The following is a 12,525-nucleotide window of genomic DNA, read 5'->3' as shown; positions in this document are numbered from 1 at the left end:
GCAAGCTGAGGTAAATAATTTATGACTATTGTGATAACAAAATAATATCTTCTGGGAGTAAAAACACCAATATAAAGTCTGCACATAATGTCCGAATTCGTTTGACTCGGCGAGGTACAAACTGTAGACCACTTTCCCCCTATTTCCAGCCATCTTCCCATCCGACTGAAAGCGGGTATGTCATGCCCAGCCGTGGCGATTGGCTCTTACGACCTCCGCCGAATCGCAGGCGGAAATATGTTGATCTGGTGGGATGAAGAGTCTTACTGTGTGTTCGTTGAAGGCTGTGTTTGGCCCTTGGGTTATAACCTTGTGGACGCCAGTCCTTGCGTCAATCGTAAGTAATGTAAGGTATACACAGGTAGATTCTAGACTCTGGGATGAGGAAAAGAGGCCCCCCACCCCGCAGTACGTACGGTGGGCCCCGGGCACCTCTGCCGCGGCCCCTGGGGGGGTAACCATGTATTACGATAACGATAGCGATCGATAAGCATCGCATGTTATGTCCTCATTCGCCCGAAGCATCACTCCCATCCTCGCATCTCACGCCTGTCATTTCCTTGTTTCATCTTCCCAACGCGGCGTTGGTGTTGCCGTGCTGGATCCTTGGTTATGGCGTCTCAAGAGGTTGACAGGACGCTCCAGCGGCTTCCGGACGAAATTCTGCTCAGAATCTTCACGTGTAAGCAAGCAACGTTCATTCCGTCTCGTCTCAAGTCACTCGGCTGATGGAGCGACGTGCCCCTCACTAGATCTGGAGCCCCAAGACTTCCCCAGTCTGCAGCTCGGATGTCGTAAGCTTCGCGAAATCTCATTAGACAACAGTCATTGGAGATCAAGAACGTTTGAAGACTCGCCCTTTCTAGAGACTCTTGAGCGGCGCCGTCGCATGGCCAGAGTTCTTGACGGAGACGTACTCAATGAACCTTTACTCGATGTTGCTGTTTCTCTGAACCAAGAGATTGACGCCGCAGAACCAAAAGTACAAGCCGTCCATGGAACATCGGCTGCGCGAAAGGAACGGCGTTTCCGTGAAATCGCCAATTGGGACCCAACATTTCCCGGCGAATCCGTCTGCTGGTATGACGAATACATCCAGCGCAATGCACCTGTGACCACCAGCTGGCTGCAACAACCTTGCATTCGAGACGGCAGCTTCGAGGATCTACTGGATGTACGAGGCGTTGCGCTGTATAATCCTCCAGACGATCCGGGGAACATGCTGGCCGTATCACCGCTTGACGACGGCTCAATCTGTCTCTGGGATGTCAAAGGCCGGAGGGGCCGTAAAGGTGCCATAGTAGCCAAGAGCGCCCCCGGCATTCTTCATATCGACGGGCCAGGTGCTGTTGGCCGGTCACGCAAGATCGATGCCGGTGTCACAGAGTGCATCAGCGTAGACAGCCAAGGGAAAAGGGCTTTCGTTGCTGTGCAGGGCCATCTCAAGGAAGTTGACCTCGAATGTCTGGCTGTGGTGTCAGACCAGTCCTTCGAATGGTCCATTGCGGCGCTTTCAAGTGCACACGTTGATTGCCCCCTGACCGTGGGCACTTCCCTGGGCATCCACCTTTACGACTATAGGGCAAGACATCACCGGCCCCACGATGCGATAGACCGGATTTTCGATACGGATCCGCTACCACAGTACGCGCCCCTTTCTCAACCTCACCCGCTCAGCATCCTGCATCTCCCAATATCAAGCGATGGCACTGTCCTTTCAGACGACATATACGTGGCCGGACGGTTCAGCAACATTCTGCATTATGACCGGAGAAAACTTGCGCCCATTGTCGGGAGCATCCACTCGGGTGCCAGGCTTGCCAGTCTTGCCTCTCTCCCACACTCGTTCTCGCCCCTGGACACCGAGGTCCGCCGCAACGGCGAGCTCTCGGTCGATCAGGTGCGCGAGTCGAAGGAAAAGCCGGGACGGACGCTCATTGCCGGAGGTGAATACAACACCAAGGGCTCCCTGGAACTTTACGCACTCTCGAACACGGACAGGGCTCAGAGCGGCAGGCAGCACAATTCGAATTTCAAGAATCGATACAACGCCTCGCAGTCTAAGATTCTGTCGGTCATCACGCACGGTACGTGCATAGTGTTCTCCGACGGATCCGGCTATATCAAGTGGTTCGAGCGGGATGGCTTCACCGAGGTGCGGCGCATGAGGATCGGGCAAAGTGAGCCCATCAATCGGCCATCTCTGTTCTCGCAGATGCCGGGCATCGATGACCTGGCGAGGAAGATTCTGTCGACGCAGATGCCCGGCCAGTCGGAACGAATCAACGACGGCGAGATTCTGTTCTGGACTGGTGAGAAGCTGGGCCTGGTCAGTCTCTCCAAGACGCCGAGATTCAAACCCAGCGACTTTAGCGACCGAGAACCAAAAACGGAAGAGGAGATGCATCTTGAACAGCAGGAGGCGGAATATTCTGAGCGCATGAGGACAGCTCTGGAGCGGCAGGCGGATGACGTGCGACTCGTGAGAGACCTTGGTCTTGGAGCATAATGGCAGAGATGGACGATGAATGATGTGAAGAGGATGACACGGCCCACGCCTGGAACGTTGAGGCACCAACGATCAGCCTTGAAAAAACAGTGATACCCTATCGAGTAGCAAATGCTGTAATGAATGCGAAGAGGGATTGATGGTACCCAACCCCTTGGTCCCACGACCCTTGGGGCCGGTGTCGTGAAACTACTTGGGTTTGGCGATGCGGGTCTGGAGACGCAATGCTGGAGGGGGGAAAGCTCTGTTATTGTCCCGTTCATGGTGGTAGAGATTGACAGGCTGCGGGCCCGGGGCAAGTTGGTATTTGAGTCGCGTGCATACGAAGCTGGATCCTGGGGCCACGTATTGGTGTCCGATTACGAGTGTTAGGCCTTTCTTTCAATATCCTGTTCGTTCAAACTACCTAAAGTACCTGAGTCCCCTCATGTACCTAGATACATGCGGAATGCCAGGAACCGATGGTGGCGCTAGTACCAAGCGAATCCGATGGCCCCGAGACTCGACTCGATTGAGGCTGAGCCATCGTCCCGGCTGATTCTCGGACGATTGCGTATGGGAACTCGTCAGGCACGCCGCCCGCCCAACCTAGCCGGCCGGGCCAAGGAAGGCCAGGTAGGTGCAGCTCCGCCGCCAACATCTCAGGAACCAGCCACAGCGCACTGCGTAATCCCCCCCCCATGAATTCCAGCGTCATTGCCTAGGCAAGCAACTTCACAAAGATTGCGCATTTCTTTCTGATTCTGCATCCCAACTCACCGTCAAAGCTGCCGCCCAGCTACACCAACTGCGCATCGATACTACCTTCCCTCCTCCCCCCCGCCAGAAACGCCCATCATGGTGAGACACTCCGCGCGCCCAACTTCGGGTGCTCCAGGCTCCCGTCTGTGGCACACCGCCCGAGGGCAACTGAACTGACGATCGCACCTCCGAGTTGTAGGGTTTCGCGAGACGACCGAAAGATAGGAAAGCCCAGGCGGGCGCATCGGGCCAGGGCGGCGCAGCGGCGAGACCCAAGAAGGCCACCTACGAAGTTACCAAGAAGAAGGAAATTGGCGTGTCCGACCTTACGTTGCTCAGTAAGGTGTCCAACGAGGCGATCAACGACAACTTGAAGAAGCGATTCGAGGGTCGCGAGATCTACACATACATTGGCCATGTGCTGGTATCTGTTAACCCCTTTCGCGATCTCGGCATATACACCGAGGAGGTTCTTGACAGCTACAGGGGCAAGAACCGTCTCGAGGTGCCGCCGCACGTCTTTGCCATTGCCGAGTCGGCGTACTACAACATGAAGGCCTACCAGGAAAACCAGTGCGTCATCATCTCGGGCGAGTCGGGCGCTGGCAAGACCGAGGCGGCGAAGCGCATCATGCAGTACATTGCCAGTGTATCAGGAGGCGAGTCTGGAGACATCAAGCAGATCAAGGACATGGTGCTGGCCACAAACCCCTTGCTCGAGTCCTTTGGCAATGCCAAGACGTTGCGGAACAACAACTCCTCCCGCTTCGGCAAATACCTCCAGCTGCACTTCAACGCCCAAGGCGAGCCAGTGGGAGCCGACATCACGAATTACCTCCTCGAGAAGACGCGAGTCACTGGCCAGATTACCAACGAGCGCAACTTCCACATCTTCTACCAGTTCACCAAGGGTGCTTCGCAGACCTACCGACAGCAATTCGGCATCCAAACGCCCGAGACATACGCTTACACGAGCCGATCAAAATGTTTCGACGTGGACGGAATCGACGATCTCGCCGAGTACCAGGACACACTGAACGCCATGAAGATTATTGGTCTCAACCAGGCGGAACAGGATGAGATTTTCCGTATGCTCGCGGCTGTACTGTGGACGGGTAACATCCAGTTCCAGGAGGACCAGGAGGGATATGCCGCCATCACGGATCAGTCCGTCGTGGACTTCCTGGCTTACCTACTGGAGGTGACGCCTGAGCAGCTTGTCAAGTCCATCACGATTCGAATCCTCACCCCCCGCAACGGCGAGGTCATTGAATCCCCGGCCAACCCCGCTCAGGCCATTGCCACGCGCGATGCCCTCGCGAAAGCCATCTACAACAACCTCTTCGACTGGATCGTCAACCGCGTCAACCAATCTCTCAAGGCCAAGCAGGCTTCCAAGAACGCCATCGGCATTCTTGATATCTACGGTTTCGAGATCTTCGAGAAGAACACTTTCGAGCAACTGTGCATTAACTACGTCAACGAGAAGCTGCAGCAAATCTTCATTCAATTGACGCTGAAGACGGAGCAAGAAGAATACGCGAGGGAGCAGATCCAGTGGACACCCATCAAGTATTTCGACAACAAGATTGTCTGCGACCTCATTGAATCTACAAGGCCACCTGGTGTCTTCTCCGCCATGAAGGACGCCACCAAGACGGCTCACGCTGACCCGGCCGCTTGCGACCGTACATTCATGCAGAGCGTCAACAGCATGTCTAACCCTCACCTGACACCCCGGCAGGGCAGCTTCATCATCAAGCACTACGCAGGTGACGTGAGCTACACGGTCGATGGCATCACGGACAAGAACAAGGATCTGCTTCTCAAGGGTCTTCTCAACTTGTTCCAAACGAGCGGGAACCAGTTCGTACACGCGCTCTTCCCTAACCAGGTCGACCAGGACAACCGAAAGCAGCCCCCATCCGCCGGCGACCGTATCCGTAGCTCAGCCAACGCTCTGGTGGAAACACTGATGAAGTGCCAGCCATCTTACATTCGCACGATCAAGCCGAACGAGAACAAGTCGCCGACTGAATACAACGTTCCGAACGTCCTGCACCAGGTCAAGTACCTCGGTCTGCAAGAGAACGTCCGTATCCGTCGTGCGGGCTTCGCGTACCGGCAGTCATTCGAGAAGTTTGTCGACCGCTTCTTCCTCTTGTCGCCTGCAACATCGTATGCCGGCGAGTACACCTGGACGGGGTCATATGAGGCCGCGGTCAAGCAGATCTTTAAGGACACGAGTATTCCGAAGGAAGAATGGCAGATGGGTGTGACCAAAGCGTTTATCAAGTCGCCTGAGACCCTGTTCGCTCTCGAGCACATGCGTGATCGTTACTGGCACAACATGGCTACACGAATCCAGCGCATGTGGCGCGCTTACCTTGCTTATCGTGCCGAGTCTGCAACTCGCATTCAACGCTTCTGGCGCAAGAAGAGAACTGGCGCCGAGTACCTGCACCTTCGAGACCACGGCCACCAGGTCCTGGGAGGCCGCAAGGAGAGGCGCCGTATGAGTCTTTTGGGCTCAAGGCGTTTCCTCGGGGACTACATGGGCCTCAACGCCTCGACTGGCCCTGGTGCGCAGATCCGCAACGCTGTCGGTCTGGGAGGTAACGAGAAGGCCGTTTTCTCGTGCCGTGGTGAGATTCTCGAGGCCAAGTTTGGTCGCTCCAGCAAGCCTAGCCCCCGCACCATTGTCGTGACGAACAGCAAGTTCTACATCATCGCTCAGATGCTCGTCAACGGGCAGCCCCAGATCACGGTCGAGCGTGCGGTGCCGCTTGGTGCCATCAAGGGTGTCAGCGCTTCGAACGCCCAGGACGACTGGTTCTCGCTACTGATCGGATCCCCCCAAGAGGCTGATCCTCTTCTGAACTGCGTTCTCAAGACTGAGCTTTTTACTCAGATGCAGCGCGTCATGCCCGGAGGATTCAATCTTCAGATCGCTGAGGCAATCCAGTACGCCAAGAAGCCAGGCAAGATGCAGCAGGTCAAGGTGCTCAAGGACTCACCACAGTCCGTGGACTTCTACAAGAGCGGTGCTATTCACACCCGTGCTGGAGAGTCCCCCCAGTCGAGGTCGAGACCTACGCCAAAGGGCAAGCCGGTGCCGCCTAGGCCGATCACTCGTGGCAAGCTCATCCGACCTGGTGGTCCCAATGGCCGACCTGCCAGGAACCAGCCCACCACCGCACGCAAGCCTCAGCCTCGGCCAGTTCCGACTCCGGCCGCTGTTGTTGTCCCCGCCGCCGCCTCCACAGCCAGGCCCGTACCCTCTTTCGCGCAGCCGGCTGCTCAGCAAACGCAGGCGGCTGTTCATGCCCCACTGCCCTCCCATACCAGGAACACCTCGGCGACGTCTTCCCGGGGCCCTCCTCCGCCCCCGCCTGCTCCTCCCGCCAAAGCCAAGGTCATTGCTAAGGTGCTGTACGACTTTGACGGGCAGAAGGAGAATGAGCTGTCCATCAAGGCGGGCGATATCATTGAAATTGTGCAGAAGGAGAACAATGGTATGTCTATCGACGCGCGAGGCTGAAAACAACGTACTGACTAGATCCAAGGGTGGTGGCTCGGCAAGAGTGGCGGCCAGCAGGCCTGGGTGCCCGCCGCGTACGTCGAGGAGATGGCGCAAGAGCCGGCTCCGAGGGCACCTCCCCCGCCCCCTGCCAAGCGCCCGGCTGCGGGTCGCAAGCCCGCCGCCCTCTCCGCGCAGCAGCCTCGGGATTCGGTCATCAGCAACGGCGCAAGTGGGTCCGACAACAGCCGCAGCAACACGCCGACGCCGAGTCTTGGCAACAGCTTGGCCGACGCGCTGCTGGCGCGCAAGAACGCCATGCAGAAGAAGCAGGAGGATGACGATTGGTGATCGAGGCTGGTCCTTCCCACGGGCATGCAAAGTTGTGTTGATCTGATGGCTTGATGAACTTTGACGATGCTCAACAAGTCCTTTTTTTTTTATATGTTTCCTCTGACAGCCCGCACACGGGGGCATGCAGGCACGACAAGCGACCTCTTTTGTTTCGCTTTCTCGTCGCGTAGGGGATCGCAGAGGTGACGCGCTCATGTGGCCAGAAGAGCAGACCGAAGGGGGTCCTGTTACTTTCGCCGCGGCAAGCCAGATCGGCTCGGGAAGCGGGGAGGGAAGCTGGGTCTGGCTGCCCATCTTGTAGAGATAGAGAGCTCTCGGCCGGGGGAGGATGGTCAGCGTCGCGTTTGGCGCTGGATCGGCGTGATGCTCGCTTTTTGTCTAGATTTTTACTGAAAAAGAAATTGTTGCTACTTTTTTTTGGTTCTCCATGTCCCATATTTCCTCTCGCTACGTGAACTCGTATCTGCTCGATGTCATTACTCCTCGCCGTCCTTTTGGCGGATTTTTCTCCGACGCAGAAGCTCTGCCAGGGGCACGTCGTCATCGGCTTCGCCGACGATGGTGTGGCGGAGGCCGACTTCTGTGTTCTCGGCGTCCTCGTCGACGCCGTAGTCGTACAGCCTCTCGCCGTCCGAGTTGGTCCAGGCCGCACCGCCCGCAGCGTCGTGCAGGCGCACGCCGTCCTCCGCATCCCCGTCCAGCACGTCGTAGTCCTCGCCCTCCTCGAGCTCCTCCATAATCTCGGCCCTGCTACCCTCCCACCGCCGGAGGTCGGCCTCCTGGCGGCGGCGAAAGGCAGCCATGTCCTCGGCGGGGGTCGTGTACCGCGGGCCCTGGCCCTCCCTGTCGAGGGCGGCCCTGGCGGCGGGCCAGGCGCCGCGGCCGCGCATCTTGTTGGGGTCAGGCGGCGGCCACATGCCCTCGCGCGCGTTGAAGCCGTTCTCCTCGTACGTCCAGCCGGCGCCCTGGCCCTCGACGGGCGAGACGGAGGGGCCGGCGGCCCAGGGGGCGAGCCAGAGGAGGGGGTTGCGGGTGCCCATGGCGTGGGCGAGGTTGGCGAAGAGGCCGAGGTCGTAGGGGAACTCGACGCGCTGGTAGGGGGCGCGGCCGGCGTCCCACCAGGCGCGGCCGCCGCGGTTGGCGACGAGGTCATCGTGGCGGTCGGCCTCCCAGGACTCGATGGTCGTCATGTTGAAGAGCCAGTGGTAGGTCGTCGTGGCGAGCATGATGCCCAGGGCGACCGAGGTGAGAAAGTCAACGCCCGCGAGGCAGGCGAGGTGGGTCAGGGCCGGCAGCGAGGGACCCAGGTAGGCCGGCAGGCGGCGGTCGGACCAGAGGGCGGCGAAGCGGAGGAAGAGGAGGTAGGAGAGGTAGGCGAGGGCGAGGTTGGTGTAGACGAGGAAGCGGAGAAAGTGCGGCAGCGTCGTCAGCGAGACGCAGTTGGTCGTCCAGGGGCAGTGGTGGTCCATCTTGGGAATGCAGCGGCGGCACGTCCGGCAGTGGTGGGCGCGTGGCGGCTTGGGGGCCTCGCACTTGCGGCACCAGCGGGCATAGCTGTTGAGGTTGAGGTTGTCATCGCGGGACGGGTTCGTCTCGTTGCCATTGTTATCGTCGGGCACCTCAAGGATCTTGGAGGTGAAGATGTAGCGACCAGGATCGACGGTGCATGCCTTGTAGTAGGTGAACCACAGACACAACAGAAGGCCATTGAAGGTGTAGAGCTGTGATGATGTGAGGGGGCCAGGGGCCAGATCGGCCGCTGTGAGGAAGAGGTACTGAGAGGAGTACCCTAGGAAGAGAATGAGCAGGGTCACGCCAGGGACGGCCAGCTTCTGGATGATGGGGGCATCATTGAAGCCAGCCATGTCTCCATCAATCTCTGGCGGCTGTGCACGTTCGCCTCGAACTGTGTAGACGATGGATTACAAAGGAGAAGGCTGTGTGATCAGAGGGGTCAGAATGTGGTCAACGTAGATTGTGTCAGATGGAAGCTGCCTGTCCTGTTACGTGCGCCGTGCACGGATCCTCCTGTACAGGGAGCAGGAGCTTGACGCGGGTCCTGGGACGGAGACGCGTTGAGTGGCTCCGTTCGGCTTACCTAAGACAATGATGACTTGTCTGCCCCTGAAGAGCGTCGTCACGGCCGCCGTTGGTTGTCCCTTGGCTCAAGATCAAACACACGCCTCCCATCATCTCGTCCCTCCTTGTCCTGGCCTTCGTCTTGAAAAGGCTCCGCTGGCTTCAACAAGGCTCAAACATCTAATGGGTTGACAGGTCGCTGGGAATTTAAGCCAGTATCTGACACGACGCCATATCCCTGGCTACCTGGGTACCCACCACTACCAACCTGGGTAACTACCAACCTGGGTATCTCGATTTCGAGCGACCAAGCCTCATCTCAACGGTCTTCCCCAATGAGGTGCTAGGAGGCTGAGTCCTCCACCTCGCTGCAATGGCACAGAATGGGCGACTCCATCTCACTGCCCTCTGGTGAGCTCTGCACGCCTCGACCAGCAGCTGCTCGTATGGAAAGTTAATGGGAGACAGCGCATTGACATCCTTCATTTGGATCTCTTACAACTTTGAGCATCACACGTTGAACCGTGAGTCTCACACACAACATACGCCCCCTGCATGTAGATAGACTGACGTCCTGGGGCAGAACGCCCACGCTACGCGCTTGCCATTGTACTCCTTCTATCGGCCGGTCTCACATGGCTCGTCAGCTACTCATCAAAATGGCTTCCCGGCTCCGACGCCAGATTCGGTCAGCATCATCCCTTTCCAAGCACTTGTTCCACTCGTGACTAAGAAGCCTCCAGATGAGAAAACCCCTGGTCAGACTTCGGCGCTCTCCAGTAGCGAGCACGCGCCCCTGAGCCTGCCCCGACGACCGCGTCGTTACTTCATCCCCATCATCGTGTTCTGCATCATCATTCGAATCGAGCTCTTCCACCAGACTGCCGCCAAGATCCAATGCTCCGTACCTGGCATTGAGGTGGAGTTTTCTGATCTCTTCCTTCCCAGTGACCAGAGCTGACATCACCTCCAGGCTTTCTTCTGCACCCTCGTGGTCGTATACGATGTGTTTTTCGGTCGCAAGTCGCAGTCTGACGTACTGCCGTGGCCCACTGACCCTTGGGTCACAGTCGCCGACGAGCTCCAGCAGTGGTTCAAGACGACACGGCTGACCCTGGTCGCAAGCGTCGTCTTGTTCAATCTAGGCGCATACCTAGCTGCCGCTGACAAGGTTCACTCGACGTACTTTTGCTCGACACTCTTCGACAACCGATTCTGGATCGTTTCTATGCAGGTGATCGGCCTTGTTCTTGATGGTGTTATTGCTGTCCTCCTTTGGCGAGTCCTCGTATTTACCAAATCCACGAGGGCTCGCCTTCGAACCCTCAGTGGTATTCAGTTGACCGTGGGGGCCTTCGACTGGACCATGCATATCCTCTTGACTCTCCGCCCCACCGTCCAGCCCACTGGTGTCAACGGTCTGGGCTGGCTGTACTTGTTCGACTTGATCAACGACAGCTTCACCTTCTGTCTTCTCGTTGTTTCTCTGAGCCTGCTGGTCACCGAGTCCGGTCCCGTCAAGCCTTTTGGTATTCTTACGTTCACCTCCAGCCTCCTGACCTCTTACCAGGCGTTGTCTTCCGTGGGGGATGCGTACGGCGGCGCAAAGATCGCAACCCTTGGACCTTTCATCCTGACTGCGACCGGCTTCGGTCTCTTCATGTACACGGCCAACCTGCGCTCCGTCCTCTTTGTCAGGCGCGCGTTCCTACTTTTCGTCCTGACAGCTGCCATCATTGGATCGACCGTCTACGTCATTCTGACGAATCAGGTCCTCAACAAACATCCTCTCGACACGTTTATATACGACGCTCGCACCGAAGCAGACCGCTGGTTGACCCATGCATCCGTGAGTAGGAGTTTGAAAGTGGCTGTTCAGGAATACCAGGCACGGCATGATGGCAGAGACCCCCCTCCGAATTTTGATAAGTGGTATGAGTTTGCGATAGCAAAGAGCTCCGTCATTGTGGACCATTTCCAGCAAATTGAGAATGACGTGGCCCCCTTCTGGTCCCTGAAGCCAAACAGCATTCGAAAGTCGACGTTAGACCTCGCCGCCAACGAGGCCGAGCTTGCTCTCGTCCAGGTCGCTAACAAGAAAGTGACGCACAACTACAAGGCCGAGGACGAGCACCGCCAGGCCTTAGATGACCTCGTCCAGATGATTGGAACTTTTTCCGAGTATTTGTCCGATATGGATCTGCCCATCAACTTGAGTGGCGAGCCGCGTGTGCTTACGCCTTGGTCGGATCTTGGGCAGCATCCGCGACAGGCGCTAGACGGGAAGTATCATATGAACACCAGGCGCTCGGAAGAGGCGAAAGATTCTACAACGGCCGGACAGACCCCTGACGTGCCTGGTAGCAAGCCAGTACACCAGGCTTTCCTGTCACCGTCATTGTTCCGCGAGATGGAAGCTCAGATTTGTCCCGCTGGATCCAGTGGGAGAACTCTTCGGCACTGGAATGTGCGGGACCTCTGCGTCTCATGCGTGAGCGGTCACTCGGAGGACCACTTCCTGAAGAAGTGGGAAGCCTCTCTGGAACGCTGCTCTCAACCAGACCTGTCGAGGCTTCATGCCTTCCACATGACCAACAAGAAAATGGCGCCACACCAAACGTTGGTGCCTGTCTTTGGCAGCTTCAAGGCAGATGGGTTCAATGACATCTTGATACCCATGACGAGCAAGACGGACTCCGAGGCGGATTCGAACCGGGACTTCAAGACGCGTATCGACAAGCTTCACTGGCGGGGCGAACTCGGCGAACAAGTCATCAGTCACGACATGCTGCACGGCAATCACCGGCACAGGCTTCTCCACCAGGTCAACAATGCCACAAAGGGCGACGAGGTCACGATGTTGCTTCCGACGCCGAGCGACCCGAAGAGGTTCAGTCACGAAAGAGTGCATGCGCAAGAGGCCAATGCGGCACTTCCGTTCGATGTTGGCGTGTCGTCGTACCCGTCGTGCGAGGATGCCGGGTGCGCGGCGGCACGGCTCGAGTTTGGCGAGAAGGGCCAGGACGGCGACAGCGGAGAGCCGCTGAAGTATCGATACGTGCTGCTCCTCGACGACGACAGCTCGCCGCCGAAGCGACTCATGCAGACGCTGCGATCAGGGAGCGTGCCGGTGCTTTCGTCGATATTCCGGACGTGGTATACAGAGCGGCTATTGCCCTGGGTGCACTTTGTGCCGGTGGACATTCGGTTCCAGGCGCTACACAGCACGCTCGCCTACTTTACGGGTCTGGAGGGCCGTGTACCGGTCAATGGGCGAGAAATTAAGTTTGAAGGTCGAGTCAGTGACGCGAAATGGATCGCA

General features: G+C 57.7%; 4 protein-coding genes across 4 annotated transcripts; 3 read left to right on the top strand and 1 right to left on the bottom strand.

Moving 5' to 3' along the window:
- Positions 1 to 612: 612 nt before the first annotated feature.
- On the top strand, positions 613 to 2,509 carry VDBG_07171 (F-box domain-containing protein; the record flags this gene model as incomplete). Its single annotated transcript, XM_003002554.1, has 2 exons — positions 613 to 682; positions 753 to 2,509. The coding sequence occupies 2 exons, from the start codon at positions 613 to 615 to the stop codon at positions 2,507 to 2,509; spliced, it is 1,827 nt and encodes a 608-aa protein (XP_003002600.1).
- An 837-nt stretch (positions 2,510 to 3,346) lies between these two features.
- On the top strand, positions 3,347 to 7,121 carry VDBG_07170 (myosin-5; the record flags this gene model as incomplete). The annotated part of the gene is made up of 3 exons (XM_003002553.1): positions 3,347 to 3,349; positions 3,450 to 6,765; positions 6,817 to 7,121. The coding sequence occupies 3 exons, from the start codon at positions 3,347 to 3,349 to the stop codon at positions 7,119 to 7,121; spliced, it is 3,624 nt and encodes a 1,207-aa protein (XP_003002599.1).
- A 479-nt stretch (positions 7,122 to 7,600) lies between these two features.
- On the bottom strand, positions 7,601 to 8,989 carry VDBG_07169 (palmitoyltransferase PFA4; the record flags this gene model as incomplete). The annotated part of the gene is made up of 1 exon (XM_003002552.1): positions 7,601 to 8,989. One exon carries the CDS (start codon positions 8,987 to 8,989, stop codon positions 7,601 to 7,603), a length of 1,389 nt encoding a protein of 462 aa, XP_003002598.1.
- Positions 8,990 to 9,576: 587 nt separating this feature from the next.
- On the top strand, positions 9,577 to 12,488 carry VDBG_07168 (conserved hypothetical protein; the record flags this gene model as incomplete). Its single annotated transcript, XM_003002551.1, has 6 exons — positions 9,577 to 9,614; positions 9,672 to 9,727; positions 9,787 to 9,891; positions 9,947 to 10,122; positions 10,177 to 12,185; positions 12,323 to 12,488. The coding sequence occupies 6 exons, from the start codon at positions 9,577 to 9,579 to the stop codon at positions 12,486 to 12,488; spliced, it is 2,550 nt and encodes an 849-aa protein (XP_003002597.1).
- Between the last annotated feature and the right edge of the window lie 37 nt (positions 12,489 to 12,525).

Source organism: Verticillium alfalfae, genomic scaffold (genome assembly GCF_000150825.1).
Source record: "Verticillium alfalfae VaMs.102 supercont1.9 genomic scaffold, whole genome shotgun sequence".
In the NCBI taxonomy this organism is placed as follows: Eukaryota; Fungi; Ascomycota; class Sordariomycetes; order Glomerellales; family Plectosphaerellaceae; genus Verticillium; species Verticillium alfalfae.
Note: the sequence above shows the minus strand (reverse complement) of the source record. Positions and strands in the feature narration are given on the sequence as shown.